The sequence below is a fragment of the Salvelinus sp. IW2-2015 genome, unplaced genomic scaffold, assembly GCF_002910315.2.
Source record: "Salvelinus sp. IW2-2015 unplaced genomic scaffold, ASM291031v2 Un_scaffold1306, whole genome shotgun sequence".
Classification (NCBI taxonomy): Eukaryota; Metazoa; Chordata; class Actinopteri; order Salmoniformes; family Salmonidae; genus Salvelinus; species Salvelinus sp. IW2-2015.
In genome coordinates, this window is record NW_019942830.1 from 138705 (window position 1) to 149081 (window position 10377).

The following is a 10377-nucleotide window of genomic DNA, read 5'->3' on the forward strand; positions in this document are numbered from 1 at the left end:
ACTTCCAACTGTTTTCTGCCTGACACCAACTGCCATTGCTATCTCTGTCTCATCTGAAGGATTCACATAAGACTTTACTCATTATATATTTCTCAGACTAACCTTGCAAAAGTTGGTCAAGATTCAGCTATATCGTTGTAGCAAACCAAACCTACTTTAATTACAAACTTGAAAAATGGCCCGATCTCATCCATATAATATAATGTATAAGTAATCTTTCCTGGATGTCCTGCACCTAACATATTATTGATGTAAATAACTGTTTGGTTTTTCTGTTGCTAGTTGCTCAGGTCTCTGGAAATGGTAAAGCTATTACATTTCTCCACTGATTATTGAAGACTATTTCTACCGCCCAAATGGCACCCTTTTGGGTCCACTACACCTAATCCTATCCCTTTTCGTCCACTTTACCCATAATCCTATTCCCTTTGGTCCCACTCACCTAAATCCTAATTCCCTTTTTGAGTCACACTACCCTAGTCCTTTCCCTTTTGGCCCACTACCCTAACACTATTCCCCTTGTGTCCACTACCCCAATCTATTCCCTATAGTCCACTACCTATCCTATTCGCTTTGGCCCACTAACCCTACCTAACTATCTCCCTTTTGCGGATCCACCTCACCATAACCCTATTCCTTCTTGTGCACTACTCTATATCAGCAAGGGAAGTATCTAGCAAGGATCGCACAGTCCATAGCAACCAGACGATTCGATCTCCCAAGACTTAGTCACAGATCAATAGTCGGTTATTATTGCATTCCGTCATCTATAAGGTAGAAGGGGCTACCCCCAAGTAGATTATCCGTGGGACATATCGTATAGTCTGGACGGCAAAGAACCACTACTAAATAGAGCACCAAAGAAATGGACTTGGTCTTGAACAAAGGAAAAACCAGAAAGCAATGGACATTAGACCGGCTGAAATCTGTTTTGGTAAATTTTAATCTTTTGTTCCAACCGCCGTGTCTTTGTGAGACGCAGAGTAGGTGAACGGATGATTACCACATGTGTGGTTCTCACCGTGAAGCATGGAGGAGGAGTGTGAGTGTGGGGGTGCTTGTGCGTGATTCATTTTAGAATTCAAGGCACACTTAACCAGCATGGCTACCACAACATTCTGCAGCACTACGCCATCCCATCTGGTTTGCGCTTAGTGGACTATCATTTGTTTTTTCAACAGACAATGACCCAAAACACACCTCTCAAGCTGTGTAAGGACTACACTACACACCTCCAAGCTGTGTAAGGACCAAGGAGAGTGATGACTCTGCAATCAGATGACCTGGCCTCCACAATCAACCAGCCTCAACCCAATTGAGAGTGTTTGGATGGTTGACCACAGAGTGAAGGAAAAGCTGCCAACAAGTGCTCAGCATATGTGGGAACTCCTTCAAGAGATGTTGGAAAAGCATTCCAGTGAAGCTGGTAAGAATGCCAAGCGTGTGCAAAGCTGTCATCAAGCAAAGGGTGCTACTTTGAAGAATCTCAAATATAAAATATTTTGATTTGTTAACACTTTTTTGGTTACTACATGATTCCATGTTGTTATTTCATAGTTTTTATGTCTTCACTATTATTCTACAATGTAGGAAATAGTAAAAAATTAAGAAAAAAAAACACCAGATATACAGAGAGGAGGTGTTGCTCCAATACTTTGTTAGCCCCCCTGGCACTACTGCCCCTGTATCTCGGGCCTTATTGCTTAAATATAAAATTTCTACTGTGTACTTTTCTACTTTGTATTCTACTGTGTAGTTACATGCTTTGCGTTTATCTAGTCTAGATTATGTGATGTAATCAACTCATTTATATTTTCTTTATAGACAGATTTGTGTGCTTTCATTTGTCTTGTCCCTTTTATTTATTTATTTACCACCTTTTCATATAAACATTATATACATTTATGCATCTGAGTCTCCATTTATTAAATTTTTTAAAGTTTCCAACAGTCTTGAGTGTATTTATTCTTTCCATGGTCCTACTTTTGCAAACCTACGCCCCTGTGATTGACTACGTTTTGCAATTAAATTAGCGCAGACACCCTCTTAGTTCTTGTAAGTCCCTCTTCAAGTCTCTGCCTGTTTGTAGCTCATGAAATACTGTGTCTTAATGTACCAGGATATATTAGGTAGCCATATCCCATGCCATTGTGTCTGTTAAATGTATTAGGCACTGCAGCTTACTGTCATGGTGAAGCTTGTGCCGAAGTTAGAAGCTACCAGGGCACTACTTGTTATCCGATTTTGGAAGACATTGTTGACTGAGTTGATGAAGCTGGACTTTCCTGCACCGACTGGTCCGTATAGCAGGCATCTGAGCTGATCCACGTCAGGATCACTCAGTTCAAAGCTCCTCAGATCATTCACCATGTGGTCTCTCTCTTCTTTACTGTCAAAGACAATGAAGAGTACCTGTTACTTCTTGTTTTGTTTACCTGGCCACTGTTTCCAAATGCTAACCTTTTAGCATTTGTGGCACAGGTCCAATGCAAATCAATGGTACCGATATTAGCATGTTTTTGCATGATTCATGTCCTAATCATCCTAAAGTATTTCAAATTGATTGTGTAGCTCAATTAAGTTACTTATAGGGGATTTGGACATGAAGGGTGGAAAATGCTTATTTCGGTACCATTGACTTGCAATGGATTTGTGCCACAAATGCTAAACATTTAGCATTTAGAAACAGAGGCCATAGACTGTTTATAATTATGTACATGGAAATTGTATCAAGATAACACCAGGACTAATTTAAGATGGTGGGAAAACTGATATAGGCAATTTAGTATAGCACACCATTCACACAACCCTTGATAGTGATTGTAATTATAACCTAAACGTTTGTTTTACTTTCTCTTTCATCCTCCATATTGGTCAGTCAGTACAGTACTTACCTCCAACATGTTTTCCTCCATTGTTGGTCAAATTCTGTGTGAACACATGGAACACATTTTGATTAAATTAGTTCATTATTGTTTTCCACATTCCAACATCTCTTATTTTCAAAAGAATTTGAAGATTGAGTACAATGACATCATTAATGAGAGTAGGCTACAGTCAATGATACAGGGTATGTACTATATATGTNGGACTGTCCGTCAATTTGTGGTGACGGTACATCACAGGCAAACAAACTGCATGGCGCTGACAGTCTACTGCAGCCATAGGAAGTCTCATTCTATATAGATTTTAACTTAACACAATTTGAAGATGTGATACAAAAATACTTTGTGTTCTTCACAGGGGGATAGAGACATCAATGAATAAGAGCAGTGCACCAGGAAATTTGTCTGATTTTCCAACCACTAGTTTTATACAAAATTATGAGTAATTAGGCAGCTGAAATGTCATAGCATATCAATTGTCATTTTTCATGAATTGGTTGTTCATAGCAAATGACATTTTTTCATACTATATACTATAGCAGTGCGTGCTAGTGCAAAAAGTTAATACAAATAATCAATACCCCAAAAAAGCAACAAAGCCGCTTTCTAACAGTATAAGACATTACTAGGTACTGTTCATGGCCCTCTCATGAAGATATGTTTAATACAGCCATCCACTTCACATTCATCACGTTAACTAGCATAAATTCATCATCATTTAGGATATTTAACCTGCCTATAAACTCTGCATTCTTTTCCACGTCGTGGTGGTTGTACAACATAACATACCATCGCGTGACTCCAAGTGTACTTCGATATGATGGTTATTATATATATTTGGGCTTAAATTCATTTTCGCCACAACTGTCGCATAATATATTTCACAGACCCACAAAATTATCCACCCTTGTGTAGTGTATTTTGTTTTGTCGGCATTGGGAAATTTTACAGCCAAATTTGCCATTTCCATCAGGCCTATCATGAGTTTCTTTATGTGTCAGGTAATTCATCCCCATGAAATGGTTGGATGGAAACCTGGTTTTAGAGAGATAGATGTGATGTTTTTGATACCCCCTGTTTTTTTAAATTTAACTTCAAATTTACCTGGAAATTAAGTCAACTTAAAAGCTACACACAAAAAATATACAATAATGTCACATGAAATTAATGTTACAGCAATATCAGTAAAACAAAGTATGGTTTAAAATCAGTTTAAGTCATCTAAAGAATTTTGTGAAGGATGCTAGTTTATCTAACACAATTGTAAACTGTTGGGTGTTGATGTTAAAAAGTAGCATATATGCACAGAAATGCTCAGTTTATTTTAAAGATTTTCTTGTCACATGAAATGCATACTCACTCAAAATACATTTCTCACAGAGCCGCAGATAACATATTTAGGCCTCTACATGGAAGTAAAATGATACCACCACAATGTCAAAAATATAGAAATTAAGAACTTTATTCCTATCTTAAACTGCAGGGCTCACTAACTCATCTCTTAATACTCATTCTATTTTTGATTTGCATGTTGTTGGAGGTCCCAGAGGTAGTCGTTGGCGAAGTTCATAATTTGAGTCATGGCGTTGAGTATCAGGATATCCATGTCGTTATCCAGCATCCCCTCCTCGTGGTAGTTCTTCACCGGCAGGACGCAGTTCATGGGAACGCCTAGCTCATTACTGCAGATCTGCATCTGAAAAACGTTGGAGACAGAAATGGCTGGATCAGTTTTTCTTGAGTGATGATCATTGAATCATGTCAGCACAACCAAGATTTAATGGCTGACTACATCACAGACATAACATTGTGTCAACCAATGGTTGCTTGCCACATCATCAACTGTGCAGTTGGGCATCAGATTGCCTCATCATATTATATGGTTAGTTGACATGTTAAACACTTGTCCAGGCAATGTAAAATTTGATCAGGTCTGAGGTTATGTGATTTACCTTCTTTTTGATCTCCTTGCTGTAGTAGATTCTGTTCACATCCTTGTTCACCAGCTCACAAGCCTTGTCTGGCATGGTCATGACAACAACTTGAGGGATTTCTGCCGTAGAAATGAATATTTAATGAATTGAAGGACTAGCATAAGTAACACTGTATAATGTAATAGGTAAAAGTCAAGAGCTGCAGCTGAAAGGTGATCGCCAGCCATAGTTGTAGTTACCATTGAGAAACAGAGTTTAAAGAGCGTACTTTACTCCAGTCTGCTGGCTTCTGCCCTGAATGTTCTTCATCTTGTCTATGACCATTCCTTTTGGCATGAGAGAGCATTTTGTCCGCTGCCCAGATACTCACACAGGGCAGTGCGTTTTGTCACTTAAGCTTGGGATTCTGAATGAATTCCTGTTTTTGGTCCGATATATGGCGGTGGAAAGGATTGAACTGGCCAAGAAAAATATAAAGATTTGTTTAGTGTGTGCGCGTACGTTGCAAAGTATGAAGTCTCGGCAAGTTTACATCACTTAGGTTGGAGTCATTGTAAAACGTGTTTTAACCACTACCAAATAGTCTTGTTTAAGGCAAGTCGGTTAGGACATCAACTTTGTGCATGAACACAAGTCATTTTTCTAACAATTGTTTTACAACAGATTATATTCACTGTATCACAATTCCGTGGGTCAAAGATTTAAATACACTACGTTGACTGTGCCTTTAAACAGCTTGGAAAAATTCCAGAAAATGTCATTGCTTTAGAAGCTTCTGATTAGGACAATTTGACATAATTTGAGTCAATTGAAGGTGTACCTGTGGATGTATTGTCAATGCCTGACCTTCAAACTCAGTGCCCTCTTTGCTTGACATCATGGGAAAATCAAAAAGATATCAGCCCAAGACCTCAGAAAAAAATGTGGGCCTCCACAAGTCTGGTTCATCCTTGGGAGCAATTGTCCAAACTCCTGAAGGTACACATTGCATCTGTACCAAAAACAATAGTAACAAGGAGTTATAAACACCATGGACCACGCAGCGTCTACGCCAGGAAGGAGACGCGTTCTTTCTCCTAGAGATGAAATGTTTTGGTGCTGAACTGTGCGCAAATGAATCCCAGAACAGCAGCAAAGACTCTGTGAAGATGCTGGAGGAAGACAGGTATAGAAGTATCTATATCCACAGTACAAACGAGTCCTATATCACACATAAACCTGAAAGGCGCCTCAGCAAGGAAGCAAGCCACTGCTCGAAAAACCGTCATAAAAAAAAGCCAGACATACGGTTTTGGCAAGCTGCACATGGGGACATAAGAGTTGTACTTTTTGGAGAAATGTCCTTCTGGTCTGATGAAAAATATATATAACTGGTTTGGCCATAATTGGACCATCATTATGTTTGGAGGAAATAGGGGGATTGCTTTGCAAGCCCGAAGAACACCTCCCAACCGTGAAAGCACGGGGGTGCTAGCATCATGTTGTGGGGGTGCTTTGCTGCAGGAGAGACTTGGTGCACTCACAAAATAGGATGGCATCAGAGGGGGGAAATTATGTGATATATTGAAGCAAACATCTCAAGACATCAGTCAGAAGTTAAAGCGTGGTCGCAAATGGGTCTTCCAAATGGACAATGACCCCAAGCATACTTCCAAAAGTTGTGGCCAAAATGGCTTAAGGACAACAAAGTCAGTATCGGAGTCGATACAAAGCCCTGACCTCAGTCCTATAGAAAATTTTGGTAGAACTTGAAAAAAGCGTTGTGAGCAAGGAGGCCTACAAAACCCGACTCCAGTTACACCAGACTCTGTCAGGAGGAATGCGCCAAAATTCACCCAACTTATTGTGGGAAGTGTGGAAGGCTACCCGGGAAACATTTGACCCAAGTTTAAAACAATGAAAGGCAATGCTATCAAAATACTATTTTGCGTGTATTGTAAACTTCTTGACCCACTGGGAATGTGATGAAAGAAAATTAAAGGCTGAAATAAAGAATTTCTCTACTATATTTCTGACATTTTCACATTCTGAAATAAAGTGGTGATTCCTAACTACCTAAGACAGATAATTTTTACTAGAATTAAATGTCAGGAACTTGTGAAAAAAACTGAGTTTAAATGTATTTGGCTAAGGTGTTGTAAACTTCCGACTTCAAGCACTATGTACGTGTGTGGTGTTTGACGTCTGCTATACCTCAATAGCCCTCTGGTAGATGGCCCTTCAGAGCATTTGATGATGTCATCAGGGTTGCAACCCATTTTTTTCTTTTTCCAGACCCATGTGACATCAATTGAATGCAAAAGAAAAGACGTTTTTCGCCTGAACGCCTCTTGAAGTGTAGTGTGTGTCATACTGAAAATACATTTATGTTAATTACCATGCATCTTTTTTTTTCTATGGAATGTTAAATACCCCTCACACTCAGGAAAACATTGAAAGCATACCAAACTTGAGGCTCCAGAATCAACCAAATATATCACTAGTGCTGTACAAAACATAGGCACACCTGATCTTCACCTGAAACTCTACCTTACAGTACGTGTACATAATACCCTCGACTAACTGGTGCCCCCGCACATTGACTCCTGTATTGGTACCCCCTGTGAAATAGCCTCGCTATTTTATTTTACTGCTGCTTCTTTAATTATGGTTACGTTTATTTGTAATTTTTACTTGTCGTATTTTTTCCTTAACACTTATGTTTTTCTTAACTGCATTGTTGGTTGAGGGCTGTAAGTAAGCATTTCACTGTTAAGGTGAAACAAACACCTGTTGTATTTTCGGTGCATGTGACACAATAAATGTTGATTTGATCTTTCCATGACAGGACTGACCATGTGAAGCTATGTCCCTTGTTGAATGTCACTTGGCAAAATTCCCACTCAATCAGTGAGTATGAAGGGGAGGAGGACAGCGTTTAAAGATATCTTAACCTTGAGACAATTGAGACATGGATTGTGTATGTGTGCCATTCAAATTGGTGAATGGCAAGACAAAATATTTAGTGCCTTAAACCAGTTCTGGTAGGTTCCAGGTGTACAGTTTTGTCAAAAACTGCAACGCTTCTGGATTTTCACGCTCAAACAATTTCCCGTGTGTATCAAAAATGCGGTCCATCACCCAAAGACAGTCCAGCCATCTTAAACACAACTGTGGGAAGCGTTGGAGTCAACATGGCCAGCGTCCGCTGTGCAACGCTTTCGACACTTAATGTAGAAAAATACCCGGACGAATGAGGCTGTTTTGGAGGGCAAAAAGGATGTGCAAAACTCAAAGTAGAAAGCTGTTCCTAGTGTTAAGTGTATATATATATATTACCAGTCAAATGTTTTAGTACTCATTCAAGGGTTTTTTCTTTATTTGTACCTATTTTTACTACATGGGTAGAATAATAGTGAAGACATCAAAACTATGAAATAACAACCTGGAATCACGAGTAACCAAAAAAGGGTTAACCAAATCAAAATATATTTTATATTGAGATTCTTTCAAAAGTGCCACCCTTTGCCTTGATGACAGCTTTGCACACTCTTGGCATTCTCTCAACCAGCTTCACCTGGAATGGCTTATTCCAAACAGTCTTGAAGGGAGTTTCCACATTATGCTGACACTATGTTGGCTTGCTTTTCCTTCACCTCTTGTTGGTCCAACTCATCCCAAACCATCCCAATTGGGTGAGGCTGGTTGATTGTGGTGATTCAGGTCATCTGATGCAAGCACTCCATCAACTCTCCTTGGTCAAATAGCATTACCACAGGCCTGAGGTGTGTTTGGCCTTGTCCTGTTTTTGAAAAACAATGATAGGACTCACTAGCACAAAACCAGATGGGATTGGCGTATCTGCAGAATGCTGTGTAGCCATCTGGTAAACGTTGTGCCTTGAATTCTAAATGAATCAGCAAAGCACCATCACCACCTCCTCCTCCAATGCTTCACGGTGGGAACCACACATGCGGAGATCATCCGTTCACCAACTTGCATCTCAGAAAGACACGGCGGTTGGAACAAAAAACTCAAATTTACCAAAAGACAGATTTCCACCGGTCTGAATGTCCATGCTCGTGTTTCTTGGTCCAAGCAAGTCTCTTCTTGATTGGTGTCCTTTAGTTAGTTGGTTTCTTACAACAATTTGACCGATTGAAGAGCCTGATTCACGGCATCTCCTCTGAACAGTTGATGTGAGATGGTACTGTTACTTGGATTTTGCTTGAAGCATTTATTTGGGCGGCAATCTGAGTGCAGTAACTCTAATTACCTTTATCCTCTGCAGGAGAGGTAATTCTGGTCTTTCCTTTCTGTGGCGGTCCTCATTTGAGAGCAGTTTCATCATAGCGCTTGGTTTTTGCGACTTGCACTTGAAGAAACTTTCAAAGTCTTTTGAAATGTTCCGGATACTGACCTGTCTTAAAGTAATGATGGAACTGTCGTTTTCTGTTTGCTTATTTTGCATGTGTTTTGCCATAATATGGATTTGTCTTTACCAAATTGACTTTTTCTGTATTTTTTTCGCCCTACCTTGTCACAAACCCAATTTGAGGGGTCAAAACGCAGTAAGGGAATTTCAAATAACTTTTAACCAAAGCACAACCTGTTAATTGAAATGCATTCCAGGTGACTTACCTCATGAAGCTGGCTTGAGAGAATGCCAAGAGTGTGCCAAAGATGTCAAGGCAAAATGGGGCTGACTTTGAAGAATCGTCAAAAAATTAAAATATATTTTTGATTTGTTTTAACTTTTTGTACTACATGATTCCATATGTGTTTATTTCATAGTTTTGATGGTCTTCACTGATTATTCTACAATGTACAAAATAGTAAAATAAGAAACCCTTGAATGAGTAAGTGTATCCAAAACTTTTGACTGGTACTGTAAGTATTCAGACTCTTTCCTTCAGACCCTTTATATGAAATTGATTTAGGCACAATTGCCGCACCGAAATGTGCATAAAGTGAAACAATTGCAAAGACCAACATTTTGATTTTTAACTCAAAGATATAACTAAGCAGTAGAATACATATTATAATTACTGGTGGTTCGACCCCTGAATGCTCTGATTGGCTGACCAGCCGTGGATATATCAGACCGATATTTTATACCATGGTATGACAAAAAAATCATTTTTACTGTTCTAATTATGCTGGTAACCAGTTATATTAGCAATTAAGGACCTCATGGGTTTGTGATATAATGGCCATATACCACATCTAAGGCTGTCGTCCAGGGACTCCGCGATGCGCGTGCGAAGAAACGCCCATTAGCCTTGTGTTAATTGCCAAATACCACTCCTCATCGCCTTATATGCTTAAATATTAAACATTTCTACTGTGTACTTTCTACTTTGTATTCTACGTGTAGTAAACATGCTTTGCATTTATTAGCTGGATTATGTGATGTATCTCAACTAAGTATATTTTCTTTATAGACAGATTTGTTGCTTTTTCATTTGTCTTGGTCCCCTTTTATTATGCACTTTTTCAATAAAAAATTATTTACATTTTATGCATCTGAGTCTCCAGTATATTTTATTTGTTTACGTTTCCAACAGTCAGTGTATTAT

General features: G+C 39.1%; 2 protein-coding genes across 2 annotated transcripts in view; one reads left to right on the forward strand and one right to left on the reverse strand.

Annotated features, from left to right (window-relative positions):
- Positions 1 to 10377, forward strand: part of cacna2d2b (calcium channel, voltage-dependent, alpha 2/delta subunit 2b) — a 140412-nt gene that overhangs the window by 38644 nt on the left and 91391 nt on the right. The gene's annotated exons all lie outside the window — the stretch shown is intronic.
- LOC112070376 (interferon-induced protein 44-like) overlaps positions 4164 to 10377 on the reverse strand; it is an 11298-nt gene continuing 5084 nt past the window's right edge. The window contains exons 2-3 of the mRNA XM_024137795.2: positions 4838 to 4938; positions 4164 to 4581 (exon numbers count right to left, since the gene is read on the reverse strand). Coding sequence (XP_023993563.2) covers positions 4399 to 4581; positions 4838 to 4938 — 284 coding nt within the window. The 3' untranslated portion in view covers positions 4164 to 4398. The remainder of the gene's footprint in view (positions 4582 to 4837; positions 4939 to 10377) is intronic.